The 22,022-nt window shown below is 40.0% G+C and overlaps 1 protein-coding gene across 2 annotated transcripts in view; it reads right to left on the minus strand.

Moving 5' to 3' along the window:
- The window catches only part of LIN54 (lin-54 DREAM MuvB core complex component), a 63,407-nt gene that overhangs the window by 22,824 nt on the left and 18,561 nt on the right, over positions 1-22,022 (minus strand). The window contains exons 1-3 of one of the 2 annotated variants that reach the window (XM_074950504.1): positions 11,703-11,785; positions 10,478-11,208; positions 2,699-2,819 (exon numbers count right to left, since the gene is read on the minus strand). In XM_074950504.1, coding sequence (XP_074806605.1) covers positions 2,699-2,819; positions 10,478-11,167 — 811 coding nt within the window. In that variant the 5' untranslated portion in view covers positions 11,168-11,208; positions 11,703-11,785. Of the gene's footprint in view, positions 1-2,698; positions 2,820-10,477; positions 11,209-11,702; positions 11,786-22,022 lie in introns of those variants that run through there. The other variant, XM_074950505.1, reaches the window with a different exon arrangement.

The raw sequence follows: 22,022 nt of genomic DNA on the forward strand, positions 1-22,022 counted from the left end.
ATTTAAAAAGCCGAGTTACTTTCCCCTGCATTTTTGATCAAGATGAAAGTATTTGCTCTACAGGCAAGGGACAAAGACAAGAGAAAGAATTAAGCAGTAAGATGACAGACACGTCAACAGAGTTCCACAACCCCCTTGAAACAACATTATTCTAGTGAAATATCCCCTCCCCCAGGAGGATATACACAAGACTAAAAAATGATCTAAGTTTAGTAAAAATGTACAATAAAAAAATACAACTTCATTGTTACTAATAGCCCTTAAAGAAACATGATGTTCTTACAAACATGATATAAAAACCTCACCTTCAATACTTTTCAATGTTTCCAGTTTGTTTTTCTGAAGACAGCAGCTTTCTCCTTCTCTGTCTATCCCCTGAGCACCACTCTTGTTTTTCCTTCCTTCCTTCCTAATTGGAAGGCTCACTGTTTACATTTACTTAAAACTTTAGGAAGCTAAAAGCTAGAAGTTGTAAGATCCTCCCAGTCAGCTTAAAAAATATCAGCAAGCACACGTGCCACACCCTCTCTGTGAGTGAAGGCCAAAGACTCTCTCAGATGGCAAGCTTGGTGAACACATCTTTAAAAACACTTTTCCCCTTTTCAGAGCAGGAGTTCCACCTATCAGTGATGCTTTTCTTGCATGGACTGGGAGAAAGAAGTCCTGATTCTAGCACATTGGTTTAAAAGAAAAATGAAGTTGAAATACAAATCTTTTCAAAAAAACTAAATTAATTGTCAATTTTGTGTTTCTGTTCCAATACTGCAGTGGAAACAGACTTAGCAGAAATTATAAAATGGCATGTTCTTACATATAAATTTCTTGCTATGGTCCTGGTCTTAGCTAATTTCCACTCTTTCATATATTATTAGTGAAAATTTAATATGGCTTTGTGCAAGGGTTTTTTTTTTTTTTTTTTTTTTTGGGGGGGGGGGTTTAAGTTGTATAAATACAATTAATAAACTTCCCATCTAGAAGTTTAAGACCAAATTTTAAGAGAGCGGAGAAAGGAAAGCAGAAGCTACTTTCTTTCAGAAAAACATGGAAACCTGGAAAAGACAGAAATACTACTTAAACTGAAAATCAGGTGCAGGAGTAAGGAACAGAAAGCAAAGCCAGATAAGAAAAGGGTGGTAATTCATATCACATGCAGCTTATATGGATAAAAAGTTAAAAGGAACCTTGCAGAGATAGTTGTGTCTTTTCATGGGCCACTCAAGGCCTCAATCCTGCAAAGATTTATGCATAAAGTTCAGTATGTCATCAGACTTCACAGGACTGGGGCCTACGTGACTCTCTCAGAAGTTGAAGAACCACCTATTTCCAAGCTCTGCAGACTCCTTATCTTTCATATTTGTTTTAAGAGATAATTTACAGCATCTCCTAGATCTTATTTTTATATTTATGTTGGCAATACTCAACACTGAATGTATACATTGTCTCAGGGGTTCTCAAGCTTTTTTCATTTGCAGGACCCTAGAAGATTTCAAATGGCTTTGCGGACCCCTTTGGAAATCTACTGTCTGTATTATATATAGCTGAATTCTGTTCAGACAGTTTTCAGACTAAGTCTTTCATGGACCCCTTAGATGTGGTCTGCAGACCACAGGCTGAGAACCACTGGTCTAGAAGAGCTGAAAGTACAAAATGGAGAGGGCAAAACCAAGCTGATTATTTCCCAAAGTAGAAAATCATTTCTCATCATGTTTGTTTATATTTATAGACATTTCTATGAAAGTAAGCACCTATACATGGACACACCATGCAATTTCATTAAAGGGGCACTGTAAGCTTTAAAGTCACATTTCTGTCTGAAAATATTGTCTGCAACAAGTAATATTTACAAATACAATAAATGGAAAAGATTAGAGGAAAAAATAAATTTACTTTCTTTTTTCAGTTCATTCACTTTACACATTTGCTAGCACTTTCTGCATACTGAATCCGTCAGTCCATTCTGTCTGTGAGGACTTTTTCCACATAGCATCAGGGAAAAGAAAAGCATCTTAAGAAAAAACAGAAGGTGAACTTGTACAACCATAAAAACTGGCAGGGGTACTCCAGGACAGGTGCAAAGACTTTAAGCTATTTTTTAAACTCTAAGACTTCAAGTTGATTGTGTCCCTGCAACTGCTACACAGCATAGGATTTAAAAATAAGGAAGTGTGACCCAACACACCTGCTGATGAACTACATCAGTATACATTTATTGACCTAATTCATTCCCACTGTCTCATTCCTCATTCCAGGCTTTAGCCAAAAAAGCCAATGTTATTAATAAGATGCAATTTCCTTCTTACACACGATTGTGTGTTTAACATAATTTCAAAGTACTTACAGTCTTGGATAGCTTTTTTTGAATTGCATAAAAATAAATACTGTATTATCGATATCTGATCTGTTTAATTTTTATTAGCAATTTTAAAGCTTATTAGCATGCAGATACTTTCACAGCTAGCAATCTGAATGACTGAGGTCTGATATAAAAAACAAAAACGTGCAGTTGTGGTGTACCATCTTAAGCAGCTACATATTAGCTATAAGTTCTTTTAAACTTCTAAAATTCTGAAATGCGATGCACTTCACGTAGCATCAAAAGCTACAGTAAATGAACAGCAAGATTTGTATTCAGTATTGCCATTTCATTCCACAGCCCTTGAAAAACAGTATAGCAAAACAAGTCATAAAGAAGTACAACCTGCAATGACTGGCGACACTTGAGTTGTCTGTCCTGTAACCGCTTTGCTATTAATTGGTTTTGCAAAGATCAGCTTGGTGATTACTGGACCAGAAGTTGGTGTTCGAGTCTTCTTAGCAATCTGAAAGAGGGACATAGAGAGAGAGAGAAAAGAATTTTAAAATAACCTCATAGTGTTGGGATTTGAAATACAATTTTGCTAGGTTCCTAATAAAGGGGAGGGGACAACACTCATATAATTGAGCAGAAGTGATTCATCCATAATATTCTGCTGTTGTTTCCCTCCCATTCCAACCCCAATTTTTCCCTAGGGAGAGAATTAGGTTGTCATTAGTGCCATTTGGTCAGCCAGAGAAGTAAACAAAGGTGCAGCATAGCAAAACTATTTCTTTTCCAGATAGAGTAAATCTCTTCCAAAATATGTCTGGTCATAAAAGACCCTCGGGCAGAAGTCCTAAAATTGTTTCCACGCTCATCCAGAGTTTTATTTAAGAAGTTGAAGCATATTTGCGGATACGGAAGTGAGATTTTTAAAAAGTTATAACATTTCAAACAAGGTATTTATTCCTAGTCTGAGTCACTGAAGGAAACTGTTTTTTGGAAGTGTTGGTCCATGTATCCCAACCTGGCAGTATACTTCTACCGCACAGCTGGTGATGGAGAAACCATGTTCAGCATCTGTTGTAAGAAAACGCTATCGATCCCTGGGAACTTTTGACACTTACTTTTAAATAGCTGCAAATTTCTGGACACAGAAACAAAGGGTACTTTTTTCCTGCAGCAAACCTTCCATACCTGTGAAGACTGATTCAAGTCTTCGAAAATATGGCTTGATAAGAGACAGGTAATTTTAGTTGGTTGAGGGAGCTCAGGTCCAACCTAAGATTTATAAACAAGCCTTTCATCTCCCCATCCAATTTATGGAAATCAAAACCTGACCTCCTCAATAGAGCACTAGGTTGTGTTAGTGATCAAATCTGATACTGGTATCCAGCAGGCAAAGAGTTGTGGGTTACTGATTTAGAATACCTTTTTCCAGTAACTAGGATATATTTTAATTTGTTGGCCACAAAAGCTCCCTGCGGCTGTCTGTTATCAGTCAGCAGGTATAAATTGAGGCCCACGGCCTCAATATGCTAGATATGGAAGTAGGGATGTCTCTACCTTTAGCTTCTGGGCATTGTGTGGGGGCAAGGGTCAGAAGGGCCTATACTCTAAATGAATAGAAGGGGAATTGTGGGGGAATACGAGGACCCTTTGGAGGAAGAATGGGCTGGTTGCTGGACCCCAAATACCAACAGGCAGATTGGGTGATAGTGGGAGAGCACACCACATCTCTGTCCAGTTGTCCCTTAAGTTACAATGTCATGGTCTAGTTCCTCCTTAGCCTCCCGCCACCGCACCCCTCCTCCATTTCTGCCAATGGGATAAAAGAAGCCTACAATCTCACCTTGGGATGAGAAAACATACAAACAGGATGTTCAAAGCCCCTTGGATCTTTCAGCCCACCCCCAAACAGTCATGCAGTGGAAAGAGGTAATGAAGCTGGAGTGTGTCAGTGGTGAAACACCTTGCGGTAAGAATGCCATTTCCATCTTTAAGAATATCCCCTCCTAATTATGTGTTTTTGGAAGTGAGCCAACTTGATTGGAGAAAAATTTTGGCTCACCTACTGTGGCACTCTGACCAAAAGTCAGCCCTGACAATGACCAGTGTGGTAAATTAGAAGTTTATTTTTCCCACTCAGCACCACCAGATTTACACCAGTGTAATTCCAATGACTTGAACAGAGTTGTCACGCCATAAAACTGACAGCAGAGTAGAGAATCAGGCCCTAAACTTGGGATCAAAACCATAATTACCTTTCACTCTAGAGTAACCCATGGAGAATAAAATCTGTGCACAATGCAAGAATTTGGATTTGTAACTTATGATTTTATATGGCCACAGTAAAGAGGCTGTTCAGAGGAAGTTATTGCCAAGTGGGCTAGTTTCTGTGATCTCCTATAGAAAACCCTAGTTATATCAATCACTGACTAAAAGCATTCATGATGTTTTGTTTTTAAGAAATGCTGCAGTTTTAAAATTGATCTGCATCAGCACACCATCAGCTCAGAGACCTTCAAACAAGAACTGGCAGTTGGGTCATTTCAGATCACAGCAGTGTACTCTGTGATACGAGTTATATAGCCAGCACCACTGGAGGAGTCAGGGCTCACATCTAGTGATGGCTGTGGGAGGCATTAGGCCTGTAACTGCCTGGAGGATCATCCTAGCACGTTGGCTGCCGTCCTTTTCAAGGCATTAAGTGTTACTGTCTTAACAATGAAACCTCCCTAGTAAAACAAACCGTGCCTCTGTCCTCCCTCAGCTGTACTCAGCCAACAGCAGCAAACATAAGATGGTTTTAAAATCAGACACAGCTAGAAAACAGACCTAATTTAACAGAAACCATACACTCCTCTGCACTGCAGTGCAAATTATTCCAGAGAGAAAAGCTCTACCTTATACAGTCTGTGAATCAAGTCCAGCTGTGGCCTGGAGATTTATTCTCCTCATATACTGTACATACTACTCTATGCCTCGGCACTGATTTTCTCTTCAGTTTCAGAAAGTACAGAACCAAAAGATCAAAATATCTTTTAAAAATGTGGAAAGAAAATATAATAGAGTATGCGTCTAAAGCCTTAAAATGAGGCAAAATTTACTATTAGCCTAAATGAAAGTTTGTTAGAACATAAGGAGACAGAAATTAGTAAACAGAAGTTTGAGAGAAAAAAATATTATTCGTACATTATATTTAATTGTTTGGAAAGAGCAGATCTCATCTACATTGCAGCGTATAATTGTGTAGCATGTAGGTTTAATGAAAGTTAAGAGTTAGCTTTAATAATAGATACCTACCATGATGGACAGATGTTTAAAATCCGAAAATACATTTGTTTTAAAGAGATATTTTTCAGTAAAATTGCTTGAACAATTTAAAAAAGTATCATAAATGCACACATACCTGTAACAATAAATATCCGTCTACTAATAAACCCCCTGAAATTGTCTCTGCCCTGTCAGAAATCAGTTTCACCTGCTCTGGACTATTACTGTAATTCAGTCACTGTTACCCTCTGAAGCAACAAGTGATGTCAAAAAGTCAAGCTAGTTCAGCATACAATCCACATCTAGCAGGAACACCTTTGTTTGAGATGATATTTGGTATTACTAATGAATAGCGATTAACCTTGTTTTAAAGCCCTGCCATATATCAGGCTGCTGCTCATGTGAAATATTTTAGGAACACTCAAACTAGAGTTTTGGTTGTTGTTATTGTTGTTTTTTGCGAAGGAGGAGGTTACAAGCCTGGGTGGTGAGGAGATCAGGTCAGGAGATCAGGAGAGGGGGGAACAGGAGGGGATAACTGCTGTAGAAACAGATTGCAACTAATTCTATTTACTTGTGTCTGACAAGAATGTCAATTTTACTCAGCAGCTGCCCAGGGCTCCCAGGTTCTGCAGCTCTAGAGCAGCCCTGCCATGCGGACTTCCCCGGACCAGGAACGAAAGAGCTTCCAGACTCCTGGGACAGTGGGCATCCCAAATACCCAGCTGGCCCAGCAGTCTGGAAGTCCTGGGGTCCCCAGTCTGGGGCAGCCGCGTGGGAGGCTGCCCTGGAGCTGCAGACCCTGGAACTCGGGAGCCCATCCCAGAACTTCCATACTCCCTGAGGCCGAGCTGGGAATTGAACCCTGGTCAGAGCTGAGGCTTCCAGGGCCTCCAGCTCCACAGCAGGCAGGGAACCAGGCAGGTTTCTGACAGAACCCTGCCTCTGATTCAGCTAAAGTTCATCAAACCCAACTTGCTTTCGCAAGAAATTTCAAGTTTGATGAACTAGTATTTTCCAGTGAAGTTTCTGACCAGCCCTACTAGTTTCTTTGAATTGGAGTGTGAAGAATCTTCCCCGCAAGCAGCTCTCCCCTAAGGAAATGTTATGTGGCAATTTCACAAGAGAAATGCACACAGCCCTCTGCTCCTGAGAGAATACAAACAGGCTGCTTTGCAAGTGTCTATTTATAATAAGGGTAAAATTCTGCCCTGGGATGTGCACTCACAGCTCAGTGGGAACAGCATGCATGTATCTAAAGGTAGATTTTGCCCTTATCTGTTAGATTAGAATATGCTTATACAAGAATATGCTCGATGATTCTGACCTATACATGCAAATACAACTAACCTATACACAGTATTCTGTCATATCAAATCTGGAGGCGTGATAGAGCAAAGGTGAAGAGAGGTACCACAGCCATTTTTCAGGAAAGATGATTGAGCTTGAAGAAACAGGTTCAGGGAGCAGGGTTTGGAACAGGGACGGGGAGGAGAGAATGGTGGTTTTTAATTTGAAGAGAAGATACACTTGAGGTGGCTTAAAAGATTTGCTTTGCCAAAACAGCCGTGGCACAGGAGTCTGAAATTTCTATTGCAATCTATTGGCTCTGCCAGTTATCATAGCAAGACAAATTCATTTAGACTAACTTAGCAATTGGAGTGGAGATCGGTCTGGGCATAAGATTAGAAAGAGGCATAAGTAAGGCCAGATCTGCACTCAAAACTTTTGCTAGTATAGTAATGGGGGTTGGGGTGTGATTTTTTTATTATATTTTTATGCTGGCAAAAGCCCTGGTATAGATGCATTTATCATAAGAGTCCTTTTGCTCGTACAGTTTATTTCAGCTAGAGAACTGGTGTAAGTTAGATCATCAAAAGCTCTCTTTTGCCAGTATAAGTTGCTTCTACACTAGGAAGATTTGCTGGTATAGCTATACCAGCAAACCTTTCCTCGCATAGTCGAGGCCCAAGTTTATAAGGCATTTTACTCTCAGTAGTATTGCAGATTCAATATAGCACTAAGAGAGGGACCTGGATTCTATAGAATGTTTTATTAAATTCCAATTAGTTTTGCCTTTTCCAAAGTAATGGGATTGTACCAGTTACTTAAGGTCCAAACTGGAAGACAATGGGGCTGTACTGGTGTCACTGAAGGTCTAACACAGGGGTGGGCAAACTTTTTGGCCCCAAGGGCCACATCAGGGTGCAAAACTGGAGGGCCGGGTAGGGAAGGCTGTGCCTCCCCAAACAGCCTGGCCCCTGCCCCCTATCCGCTCCCTCCCTCTTCCCGCCCCTGACTGCCCCCCCCCCGCCCTCTATCTACCCCCCGCCCCCTGACAAGCCCCCCAGGACCCCACCCCCTATCCAACCCCCCCCGCTCCCTGTCCCCAGATTGCCCCTAACCCCATCCACACCCCCTCCCCCTGACAGGCCCCCCGGGACTCCCACACCCTATCCAACCCCCCCTGTTCCCCGTCCCCTGACCCCCCCGCCCCAGAACCTCTGCCCCACCCTGCTTCCTGTCCCCCGACTGCCCCCCGGAACTCTCTGCCCCTTATCCAACCCCCCCACTCCCCACCCCCTTACCATGCTGCTCAGAGCAGCAGGAGCTCGCAGCCCCACCGCCTGGACGAAGCCAGCTGCCTGTGCGGCGGTGTGGCTGCGGGGAACGGGGGACAGCAGGGGAGGGTCCGGGGGCTAGCCTCCCTGGCTAGGAGCTCAAGGGCCAGGCAGGATGGTCCCGTAGGCTGGATGTGGCCCGCGGGACAAAGTCTGCCCACCTCTGGTCTAACATGACCTGCAGAACTTTTAATACTGATGATGACGTATGCTAAGAACGCAGTTAGATTCTCAGATCCTAGGCTAATTTTAATCAATTCACTTTTCAGAGTCAAACAGCATTTTAAATAAATAAATAAGATAAATTATGAGCACTTCACAAAGCCTTCCATTGGAGGATCTCAAATGGTTTTACAAATCAATTAAGCAAGCCTCACAAAATCCTTGAGGTAGGGGAGTAGCATCACCATTTAACACATGGGGGAACTGAGAAGTTAATCAGAGCCAGAAAGAGAACCTGGATCTCCTGACTCCCTCTGTCACCATTAATCTCCTAGATCAGGATTATCAAACTTTGTAAGTGTGGACAAGATCTTAATAGTGAGATTATCTTTCCCTCACAGAACACGTTCCCTCACATTCATGATCTTGTGGATCATGGATTTCTCTCCCATTTGCAATGACATAACATCCCTGTGATACCTACTGGAATTTCTTACAAGGAAAAAGCAGTATTAGGGAAGTGGTTTGTTGTCTTTGTTGCAATAAGTGCTTTGTTGTTTTTAAAACAGTTAGTCACACTGTTGACTCTTGGTCTGCATTTTTTCCTCCCCAATCCCATCCATTCCACTCCTCTATATCCCTTGCTTTCCTGTGCTTCCTTGTTTGCCACCTGGTCCTCTTCTCCTCCAGAATGCTTCCCCTACCACTGGTTCGCCTTTGACACTACTACATAAACTTCTCTGTAGAACCAGCTGAAAAAAAGACCCAGCATCACATGATCAGCCCTTTTCATTGAGAAACTGATACAGTAGACCACAGTGCCCACACTAAGCAATAATCTACCCTTATGGATCTCTTACATATTAAACATGCATGCAGATGGCATAGCTTTATGGGTGTGTGTGTTTTTTTAATCAAAAACATTAATTGTAGCTTTTGAAAAGCCAAATGCAAACAGTTTCATCTGTTTTATAAAAGAAACCAAAGGGGAAGAGCAAGTTTGTTTTGTAGAGCAGTGATTCTGAAAGCCTTGCAATCGGACATAAATCAAGTAATCAGGAAAACCTTCAGGATTCCTAAAGGCAAGAAAATAGCAGAGGACAATCAGGAAGAATCACAGCCTTTCAAGTCTCAGATGCCACGGGCAAGAGGAAAATCATAAATGCTACAACCTGAGAGTGCAACATAACTTATGCATTTTTTCCTTTAGCTTTTTTTTTAAACTGCCAGCATCAGCCCTACAACTCAAGCCAAATGGCAGGAATTGATCCATTTTTAAATGTTCCTGTGCCGAGTCAGGAGTCACAACCTCTTTTAAAGATATTCTGCCAACCTTAACATTAACAATGGAAGTAAAAAAGAAATCAGTAGGGAACAGTCAAACATTAAAAATCAACACTAGTCAGGAATTTGATCTTCAGCTTTGATGTGGCTACAAGCACTGAGCAATATGAGAAAAGACTGCACTGGAAAATAACACCGAGATTGTATGGTGCTTTAAAATACATAGTCTCAAATGTTCTGCATGCTATAGTTTGGGTTTGCTTACTGTGAAATATCCATTTGGGAGTTTAGCGCTCTATTTTGTTTGCTTATGGCTCCATCATTTCACAAGCACAGCAAATATTCTGCTTTTTATATAGACTATAAGTTTTATTCTCCCATCCCCAGCTAACGTTTGTGGGAAGATCTTTTTTCCAGATTCAGCCTGGGTGTGCTTTAGAAATTTAAACAGCAATCAGGAAGAAAGAAATAAACTTAATATCCATGCAGAGTTCACTCTTCCTAAAGGTATATGGGATTAACTGAATCACACTCAGTGAAGAATTCTCTCCACTGCAATAAATTCTGATGGCACAGACACATACTCTGCGAAAAACCTTAATCTCCCAAAAGGTAGTTGGATGTAAAGAATTTACAATTTAAATACATTCAGATATGACTGGATACACTAGAAGCAATATTCTATATATACGCACAGTGAATTCTGAAGGTTGCGTGTGCACACACATGCAAACACATTTCTATCAACAAAAACGAACCTTCCATATGGGAACAGTTTTCGTTTTAAAACAAAAAAGGTTTATTTTTAAAAAAGTTTCATTAATACAACCCCTTTTACCTGTACTGTTTTTAACTGCTGGGTCTGTAATACAGAAGACTGGGCTGCAGTATTGATCAGCTGACTTCCTGGCGTCAAAGAGGAGACTCCAACGACAGGCTTCATCTCTGGCCTCCCTCCAATAGTAACTACTTTGATCTGCTGGGCTGGTACCTTGGAGTCTCCTGCCTGAGCCTGAATTGTGGCCTTCTGAGTCTGGGGTAGCTGGTTGTGGGGTAGCGCTAAGACAATTGGCTGGCCAGACTTTCCCAAAGTTGTCACAATTAGCTTTTGCCCTTCTTGTTTAATAGTCTGATTGCCAAGTTTAAGATCAGTGGCCTTGTTCAGAATAATCTGATTGGCTGAGATCGTGACAGGAGTCTGAGCACCAAGTTTATGGAGGCCACTTTGCAAGGTAGGCTTTACTGTTGCATTAGTGTCAGTTTTTGTAATTGTGGTATTCACTGTAACTTGGCTTGAGTGATTGCTGGGCACGGTAGCTGGTTCTGTGGTGGCTGTGGTTGTAGTTGCAGAGTCACTGGCTGAGCTTATGTTCACTATTTCTTCCAGTTCTGTTTCCATAGGAATAGCCTCTCCCATAGGCGATGCCACAATAACAGCCTCAATGCTATCATCTTCCATCAGAGTTATGCCAGTGTCCATTATCTCCTCAGGGAGTAAGCTGTTCACCTCTGGTGATACCACCTCCATTGCAGATGTTCTGGCAGTAAGGCAACGACCCGGCACTGCAACTATATTAAAAAAAAAAAAAAAAAAGTAATAAAAGGTCAATTAGTAGGTCATAAATTATTAATCTCCATGACAACATACATTTCTGCAAAGCTTCAGGAATAGTATTACCATAGAGGAAAACATAAGTGCACAAATACTGGAGGTGGAGGAATTTTAGTGGAACTATATTTTCTTGTGAAATTTATTCTTGATTCTTTAATACATTTACTTGAATTTCCTTTTAATCCTAATTTAGATCAGACCTCCTCCAGCAGCATTGCAATACACCCACATCTCCTTGGGCCAGAGAAAGCCAGGGATTAAAATGTAAGAGTTCATGAATGGTTTTAGTGGTCACACATGCCAACATTCATTACCAAGCTGTCATTCCATGGAGTTGTTTGAAGTGGTGAATGTGCTAATAATTAGTTCACTTGTTTACGAGTATTAATTTCAGTGATCTCAGCAACAGCACATGGGAAAGCAGAGCTATTTTAGTGACAAACTTAGTTACCTATTGAACTTGATCACCAACCCAAATGAGAACCAAGCCAATAGTGCTGCTTTTCAAAGCCATGGATGATTTCATGCTTCGGTTGTCCCACGGGGTGGGGGTGGGAGGGAAAGCACAGCTCACTTGTTCTATACTTATTAGAAAAGAAAGAGCCTCAAATTGTGACTGTAATATAAAACATCCAGTGAATAAATGAACTAATCTGCAGGACACAGCAGGGTGGGCTGAATTGATTAGAAAGAAAAGCTAGCTTAAAAACAGAATTAGCAGTGGGTTCTATACATGGGAGTCTCAACTTGAAAAACCTTGAAGAGGGGAAAATGAAAATGGCTGAATCTCCTGTAAATATGATACGGAAGCATGAATATTAGACTTCCCATTAAAAAGGTAACATTTTGTCAGTCAACAATGATCAGCATTTTAAAATACTTCCTTCACCATTTGCCTCCTTCCATTAGCTTATTTCTTTCACCTTGTAGTGGGTGGGCACACTATGTACCCTCTTATCGTTTATAACATTCACCCTGAACCTCAGGGTGTAGCAACCGTAACACCTTGCCCTCGCAAACCTGCGTTTGCACGTTGCAGAGCAAAGTTCAGTGGTGTCGTTTTTACAGCACACCCATTCATAATTAATGGATTACTGTTGTGGATAGTTTAAAATGCATGGATCAAATGCTGAGGTTGCATTTATTGATAACAATGCCATAGTGTGTCTGAATTTGCACCATTTATGATCAACAACCACACTGACCATAGAATAGCTGTAGAGTATTCACCCAGGCAGTACAGAAGATAGGGAAAACCTGCAGTATGTTTGTCATAAATATAAAGGGAAGGGTAAACCCCTTTAAAATCCCTCCTGGCCAGAGGAAATCTCCTCTCACCTGTAAAGGGTTAAGAAGCTAAAGGTAACCTCGCTGGCACCTGACCAAAATGACCAATGAGGAGACAAGATACTTTCAAAAGCTGGTAGGAGGGAGAGAAACAAAGGGGGTATGTGTGTCGGTCTATATTTTGTCTTTGCCGGAGATAGACCAGGAATGAAGCCTTAGAACTTTTAGTAAGTAATCTAGCTAGGTATGTGTTAGATTATGATTTCTTTAAATGGCTGAGAAAAGAATTGTGCTGAATAGAATAACTATTTCTGTCTGTGTATCTTTTTTGTAACTTAAGGTTTTTGCCTAGAGGGGTTCTCTATGTTTTGAACCTAATTATCCTGTAAGGTATCTACCATCCTGACTTTACAGGGGGGATTTTTTTTTATTATTTCTATTTACTTCTATTTCTATTAAAAGTCTTTTTGTAAGAAAACTGAATGCTTTTTCATTGTTCTCAGATCCAAGGGTTTGGGTCTGTGGTCACCTATGCAAATTGGTGAGGCTTTTTTATCCAACATTTCCCTGAAAAGGGGGGGTGCAAGTGTTGGGAGGATTGTTCATTGCTCTTAAGATCCAAGGGTCTGGGTCTGTAGTCACCTAGGCAAATTGGTGAGGCTTTTTACCAAACCTTATCCAGGAAGTGGGGTGCAAGGTTTTGGGAAGTATTTTGGGGGGAAAGACGTGTCCAAACAGCTCTTCCCCAGTAACCAGTATTTGTTTGGTGGTGGTAGCGGCCAATCCAAGGACAAAAGGGTGGAATATTTTGTACCTTGGGGAAGTTTAGACCTAAGCTGGTAAAGATAAGCTTAGGAGGTTTTTCATGCAGGTCCCCACATCTGTACCCTAGAGTTCAGAGTGGGGGAGGGACCTTGACAATGTTATATAATTGATATGCTGACAGGCTGATGATGAAAGCAATTACTGTAACAGGGTCAGAGGTTCCCACTAGTTTCCGTTTATTTTTGTTCATTAGAATATTGTAAGAAAACTATACAAGAAAAAGATGATTAACAAAACATTTTTATGGTGCAGTTCGGAACTTACACATCATTAACAAAGAGTTTCGCACCAAATACACTTGAAGAATTGAGACTCTTGGGGCAGGTCTACACTACAGATTTACAGCGACTCAGCTGCACAGGTGCAGCTGCGCCACTGTAGCGCTTCTGGTGAAGACACTCTAAACCGACAGGAGAGAGCTCTCCTGTCAGCTTAATAATTCCACCTCCGTGAGAGGTGGTAGCTATGATGGTAGGAGAAGCTCTCCCGCTGACATAGCACTGTATACACCGGCGCCTAGGTCTGTATAATTACGTCATTCAGGGGTGTGAATAATCCACACCCCTGAGCGATGTAGTTATATCGCAGTAATTTTGTAGTGTAGACCAGAGTTTGGTATTAATGACTTGAGCCAAGTTTTTTTTCCTATAATAAATATGATGGGAAATTTGGGATATTTTCCTAACAATACTTAGCATTAGAAATTTATTCACAAGGCACAATGGTCACAAGAGAACGTCACTCATTTTGGGGATTATGTTGAAAGATAGATATATACATTTATGTAGCTACTTTTAGGTTTATAAAAACTAGCTGCATGTCTGAAATTAACCAACTGCCTTTGGACTGATGTGAGGAAAATTATTTACTGGTGAAAACTGCATTAATAAATTAGTTTGAAATTACTTTGGCAAAGTCAAAGGAAATGGGGAAGGATCATAGATGTAATTAACTTTGGTATTTTAAAAATTTTGATTTTTTTTTTCATTTAACTTGTGCAGTTTGTTAGAAATTCATCATATATAGAGCAGTGAATGAGGATCAGGATTTAAATTTACGGAGAGGTTTTTATAGCCACATGTAAATACAAGAAGCCAGGCCATCTCCTTGTTTTTTGCATATAAGCAAGGCTCATGGCATTTATCCTTTTTCTCCTATTCCCCTCTCTCTCTTTCTCTTAAAAGTCATTGCAGCCAAAGATGGCAAGTTTGGGTACCTCCAAATATGGAAGTATATTTTATTGTATTAGGGTAGCACCTAGGAGCCCTTGTCCTGGACCAGGCCCCCATTGTGCTGGCGCTGTGGCTATAAAAACCTTTCAGTAAATTTAAATCCTGATCCTCATTCACTACTCTACATATGATGACTTTCTAACAAACTGATATAGCATTACTATAATTTGGTATATACTAACATTTTCACTGGTAAAAATGCAAACCAATAAAGGTAGATAGGATTCTTTTGATGAAAATTACAGAATCAACAGAATAAGTTAATTACCTCTGTAGCACAAGTTAAATGAAAAAAAAAAATCAAAATTTTTAAAATACCAAAGTTAATTACATCTATGATCCTTCCCCACTTCCTTTGACTTTGCCAAAGTAATTTCAAACTAATTTATTAATGCAATTTTCACCAGTAAATAATTTTCCTCACATCAGTCCAAAGGCAGTTGGTTAATTTCAAACATGCAACTAGTTTTTACAAACCTAAAAGTAGCTACATAAATGTATATATCAATCTTTCAACATAATCCCCAAAATGAGTGACGTTCTCTTGTGACCAGCAGAGCCATTGCCTTGTGCCAAATAAAATGTAACAGCTTTGCCAGATACAACAGCTGGTAGATCCTTAATGCTGAAAAAAAAAAAAAAAACCCCCTACTTCAACGCAGTGTGCAAATCCTACAGAAGCACTATTTAGAACTGTCTGGGCTAAGGGAATAATGTCAGCATATTGAGCAAAGTACCAAGAAAGCCCTTACAGAAGTAAGGGTTTCAGAATCCAAGCCCAAAACGAAGAAAATCTCAGCAAGACCTTTCCCTAACTAGGATATAACACTACCACAACCCCTCAAGAGTAAAAAACAAACCCAGGTGCATTGGGGCCACATCTGCTACTCATGTTCAGAGCAATACGATTCTAGGTTTTACACTAGCCATAAGCAGTGGGACAATACAATACAAGGTTAATTAGAAAAATAATCTTCTTGCAGGATGAGAAGAAAAGGTCATTAAAATCTTTCAGCTCCCAAGAGACAGAAATAGAAAATGAACTGCTCAGAAGTTCTACAACAACTCAAACGTGCAGAGATCTCTGTATGTTGTTTGTGCCCTGTAAATCCAAGTCTTCCATAGCTCAATGAAGTTAATGGGAGACTTTCTGTTAACTTCAGTGGATTTAAGATGGTCTCTATTAAATTGGAAAGGAGGAGGACTATCCATGATTTCCTTCTTAGCGTTTTGGTTTTTGGATTGATAGCGGACAACCTCACAGATATCGTTGTTCCCTGAAAGCCGTTAAATAGCCTTTAAATAAGTCTCTGGAAAATGCGTGTCCACTATCAATGAAAGAAATAGAGCAGTATGGAGAACTCCCCTTACAGAGAGATAATGGAAGCATGTCATCCTTTTTTGTAAATGAAAAAACAGAAGAAAAATTAAAAACACTAAAATTTCAGCAGTCTGAAAAGCCCTACCAATTATAGGCTGTGGTCTGGTTTGGGGGTTGTTTGATTTTTTTATTTTTGTAAAATTGTGCGCAATCATTTAGAGCAAACAAAAAAAGTATGTAGAACTGTAATATGGTTAGAAGCATAAAACATGTTTCTTGGTAAATAATTAGCTGAGATAACAAAACTGCAGTTAATGAATTTCTGAGAACTGAAGAGAGGCTGTAGCTCCAAAATCAGTGTTGGTGAGGTAAGACGGGAGGGAGAGGGTGAGAGGAAAAAAAAAAGGCTCCTCCATGAGTTATGGTCTGCAGGACTCTTTTTTTAAGCTACTAATTTGGGCAGTGTGTGGTACTTAAATACTGAACCGATTGTTGCTGAATAAAATCTTCTGCAGAAGCATAGACAGAGCGCTATGGTAGGTTATCTTCTTTACCAAAATAGTAAACCCATACACAAATGTAAAAATAATAAGATCCATGCAGGAAACAATAATAGCATTTACAAACTTATGTCCTGCTTTTGTTTTGAACAATATACCAACAAAGGACATAAAAAAAAACAAAAAAAACACACAAAACAAAAATGGGATTTCTTGGAGTACAATTCAAATTCTAGTCAACAGCCATCAAGGTCATAGTGGTACATCTAGAAAGGGTACGAAAGAGAAAGCAGCCTAAATTCCTAACTTGGACCTGCAAAGGAAAAAAAAGTGGAATATTATTTTTTGTTTCCTTGTTATGTATAACAGAGGTCCTAATGGAAACGATTTTCATGTATTTAAGATTTTTTATATTAGAAATTCAGGTCTTTTATACCCAGGAAGAGTTAATAGGTGAATTGAAAACTACTAAAGTTATGACATTAGAGATACCAAGGACGTAGATTGTTTAAAACTCGATTTCTCTTAACACCTTTCTAACAAGCGATAGAAAGAAAAATCTCTCTTTGTTAAGGATACAACATATTAATCCCTTCAATTAAGGGCTGCGGAAGCTCTGACTCCACTTGAGTCAATCAAGGAATTTGTCATCAAAAACAGAGAAGACAATTTACTTGGCATTCCTGATATTTTTAAGGAAAACAAGGAGAATATATAGCAAGGTAAGGTAAGAACAAGCCTTGTTTTCAAGCCAAAAAAAGAAAAAAAAAAAGATGAATAAGGATGTTCAGACTCTTCTTTTACAAACCATAAAGGAACAAGTAAAAACACAAATCCTTTTTCCCCTTCACAGGGGAAAAGAAGAGGGGATTAAGGGACAATAGACCAGTGGAATTAATTGTAACAAACACAAATTAAAAACAGACCTGCAAGGCAGCTGGATTTTATGACCGATTCTGTTGAACGTATAATGCAAAAACAGAAAGGAACCAATTCAGATGTCACACTTTACCAAAGTTATTAAGATGGTATCACTGCTACAAGAGCCAAGTATCAAAGTTTTAGATTCTAAAATAATAATTAGGATTACAGTAAACTTCACTAAGAAAAAATTTCTCAACACAAACTATATAAAAATTGCATTTATACAAAGTACTGGGAAGCACCAATAAATGAACCCAAGATACTATACTATTACACAGTTCCTGCACTGACTTAAGGATCAAAAATTCCACCTCCATTTTTTTTTTATAATTCTTGAAACTATATCAACAGTAAACAATTAGGCCCAAGACAAAAGCAACAGTCAAACTAAAGCAGCGTCTGGCCAATGACTACACAGTTGAAACTACAGCCTACTGTTTCCTCGAGGCATGGCTTGAAACCAGAGATTTTGAATATTACAATAAGCTGCATTCAAACTGAAAAATACTTCCCCAAAATCTACTCATCAGTAGCAAGTGCGAACCATCGCCTGGCAAGTATGGCTAAGGCATCAATTTCTCCCTTAATGTAAAGTTTAATTTAAAAAATGAAGTTTTTAGCCCTTCCAAGCCAGCTCCAGGGCATCTATTGCAGCTTTGTGCTTTGCAAGGCAGTAACTGAGTGAGATTAAGAAGAACTGGGAAGATTAAGAATCAGCTGCTGTGATTGAGAACTCTATTAGTGTTGCTACTGCTGACTGGGAAAGCTCTGAGCAATGAATCCCTCCAACTCTACCCCCATAGCACCACAGAGAAGGCTCTGTGGAAGCACTTGCCCCCTCTAAGCACAGGGGGTACTGGAGACATAGCCCCTACCCTTTAGAGTAGTTACTGGGAGGGGAAAAGGGAGTTTCTTCTCCCTTCCTGTATCTAGAATGGGTGGAGCTACCTGCTAGTCAGAAACTAAAGACAGTGGAACGGAGAAGGAGTCAGAGACAAGACCCTTGTAGAAATCTGACTGCCCTCTCCCCTTGCAGCAGTTGGGAGTGGCAAAAAAGGCCAAGCACTTTGACAGGATTCAGCCAATCGATGTTTTGTAAACTGTTCATGTCCTGCTCATGACATACAACATTACAATAAGGGGACACAGCACATCTAGAACCTTGATAAAATAAAAAAAGATCAACAGGAGTGACACAAGCATGAATTCTCATCAGCCTTCCTTCCATAGCATATATCTGATTAAAGTAGGTCTATATGGAATATTCCATAGCTGATGTACCGTTCATCAAGTTCTAGATGTGCTGTGTCCCCTTCCTGTCACATTCTAAAACAGACACAAGCTGTTCCTGCTTTGTTCTTTTCTTTCCACTCAACTCTTCATTTTTGGGAAAGGACAGCAATAATACATTGTACAACTGTCAGCAGTCCTATGAAATGCCCAACACTTCCAGGCTACTGAACAGGTTTCTACAAAGCAGCACTCTAAAATGCATGGTTATTTAAAAGATTATAAAACATAGACTACAGGGTTAGACACTGTAACCCACATAAAAGAAAAATCTCATAATTCCACAAGTGTGACCTCAAATAGTAAAGAACATTTGGAGGGGGCGTAACCCATGCTGGCATGGATGCAAAATATAAAGATGTATTAAATAACATTTCAAAAGAAAAACCTTGAATTATGGGGATCTAGAGAACTAAGTTGACTCATAAGATCACCTGACCTTTTCAACAGAAAACAAAGCCCCACGGTTGTTACCTAATTCTTCTGTACTGAATGTGCATAATGAGGAGAGATGTGATCAATACATGACATAACAGCTGTGATTCTTCAAAAAAAAAAAAAAAAAAAAAAAGGAGAGTACTTGTGGCACCTTAGGGACTAACAAATTTATTTGAGCATAAGCTTTCGTGAGCTACAGCTCACTTCGAAGGTGCCACAAGTACTCCTTTTCTTTTTGCGGATACAGACTAACACGGCTGCTACTCTGAAACCCGTGATTCTTCTGCATTTCAAGTCATAGCTACATTTCATCATCCTGACTTTCAAGAGTGTATATATATTTTTCTTGTAGCACCCGCCAAACTTCTCAGAGCTGACTAAATTGTTATTTATGCCTAATTTCAGCAGGAGTGCATCTGGTTCTGCTAAAAGACAGCCATGGAATGAGAGAACCAATGGGAAACTCCCCTTGCTGAGTACCAGTGACTGCCCTTTAATAATACTTAACACTAAGGCTATGTCTACACAACAGACTTTACAGCAGCACAGCTGTACTGCTTCAGCTGCGCTGCTATAAGGTCTCCCATATAGCTGCACTATGCTGGCAGTAGAGAGCGCTCGTACCGGCATAATTAAACCACCCCCAACAAGCAGCGGTAGCTATGTCTCCTGCCTACATAGCACTGTCCAAACCAGCACTTCTGTCGGTGAAACTTATGTCAGTCAGGGGTGTGTTTTTTTCATACTCCTGACTGACAAAAGTTTTACCAACAAAAGTGCTAGTTTACACATAGCCATAGTTAGGGCTAAGATTTTGCCACAGATATTTTTAGTAAAAGTCACAGACAGGTCATGGGCAATAAAGAAAAATTCACGGAAGCCCGTGACTTATCCGTGACTATTACTAAAAATATGCATGATAAAGTGGGGAGCTGCAGGCTCCCCACACCACTCGGGGGGGGGGGGGGGGGTTGGCTCAGCACTCCGGGGCAACCCCACTGCTCGTGGTGGTTCGGAGCTCCGGGGCACCCTGGCCACCGGCTCAGAGCTCCCGGGGACCCCGGCTACCTGTCACGGGTGGCGGGGAACCCTACAGCTCCCAGGCAGTGGAGGCTCAAGTCACAGAGGCCGTGACCTTAGTGACAAAATCATAGCCCTAGCCATATAATTACTGTTTGAAGATAGGTTTCAGAGTAGCAGCTGTGTTAGTCTGTATCCAAAAAAAGAAAAGGAGGACTTGTGGCACCTTAGAGACTAACCAATTTATTTGAGCATAAGCTTTCATGAGCTACAGCTCACTTCATCGGATGCATGCAGTGAAAAATACAGTAGGGCGATTTTATATACACAGAGAACATAAAACAATGGGTGTTACCATACACACTGTAACGAGAGTGATCATGTAAGGTGTGCTATTACCAGCAGGAGAGAAAAAAAATCACTTTTGTAGTGATAATTATGGCGGTCCATTTCCAGCAGTTGACGTGTGAGGAACGGGGGGGGGGGGGGGGGAATAAACACGGGGAAATAGTTTTACTCTGTGTAATGAATATAGCTTTACAGATATAAAGTGCTGTTTACCAAGCTGGTTAATCAACATTTCATAGATCTGAAGAAGAAAAATGCCCCTCACATACATGGCTTTTGGCTGATGAATGGCATGTCCTGATTAGGAAGGCAGCAACAAGTTGTCAGTGGGCAACTTGACAAATAAGGTAACGCTGGGGTTACCAAGAAAACAGATTTCAGAGTAACAGCCGTGTTAGTCTGTATTCGCAAAAAGAAAAGGAGTACTTGTGGCACCTTAGAGACTAACCAATTTATTTGAGCATAAGCTTTCGTGAGCTACAGCTCACTTCATCGGATGCATCGAAAGCTTATGCTCAAATAAATTGGTTAGTCTCTAAGGTGCCACAAGTACTCCTTTTCTTTTTTCAAGAAAATAGAGTTACAAATTAGCTTAAATACCCATGTTTCTTTTGTTCTCTCCCTCCCCCTTTTAATTAAAAGAAATGGTTTTAGGCTGCACGATTAAGTTAACATGTAAACCTTATAAACATTTGCCATTTATTACACAAATATTAAATATTACACTCTTCAGAAAGGAATTGGATGCATGCACCATTCACTCCAATAGAACATTTTAAGAATAGTTAGAAGGTTGGATTTTAAATTGGAAACCATATTCTAATTTCACAACAGGCTCTTGTGTAAAAGTCAAACACTAACAGCTTTTCCTTTACCCCTCTTTTGGTTACATGACAGCTTTTGTCAATTTAATGCCATGCAGTTTCACAGAAACTGAAAAGAAGAACCAGAGATGATGGGCAATATGAATAAGCACATGTTGAAAATGTCCATATAGTCAGCCTTATGCTTCTCTACACTCAAATCATCCAATCAAATACCCATTGGACTTCAAAAAAGGACTCTCACCTTAAATTTGACCCAACATTCACCTTTTTTTAAATTGTGAGAACCAACAGAAATTGTTCCACAACTAAAATAACTGTGAAAACAGCTTTTAAATACACAGACATTCCCCTGCAGTGTTTGATACCCAAACATTACATCACTAAGAACCTGAAAGTAAAAACATATAATCGTGAATCCATCTTCATTGATTTTCATTATCCAAAATGAGAGAACCATAAAAAGTAAATGTAGAACATAACTGGGGTAAAGTAGATTTAAAAATTATTTCATCTTTAATTACCTCAAGGATAACCAAGGCAAAGAAGTGTATTTGTAATATGATGCTTAAGTTTACACTGTCCCTTTAGTGCCAAGCCATGGAAGATTTCAGAATGGAGGACAATATCACATTAAACACACACTTTGGAACAAGAAATATTTAAACTGTCATTCTGGGCCTGATACAGAGTGGCAGGGAGCACACACAATTCACACTGATTTTAGATAGGAGTTGCTAGACTCAGCACCTCTCAAGATCA

Source organism: Natator depressus, chromosome 4 (assembly GCF_965152275.1).
Source record: "Natator depressus isolate rNatDep1 chromosome 4, rNatDep2.hap1, whole genome shotgun sequence".
NCBI lineage: Eukaryota > Metazoa > Chordata > Testudines > Cheloniidae > Natator > Natator depressus.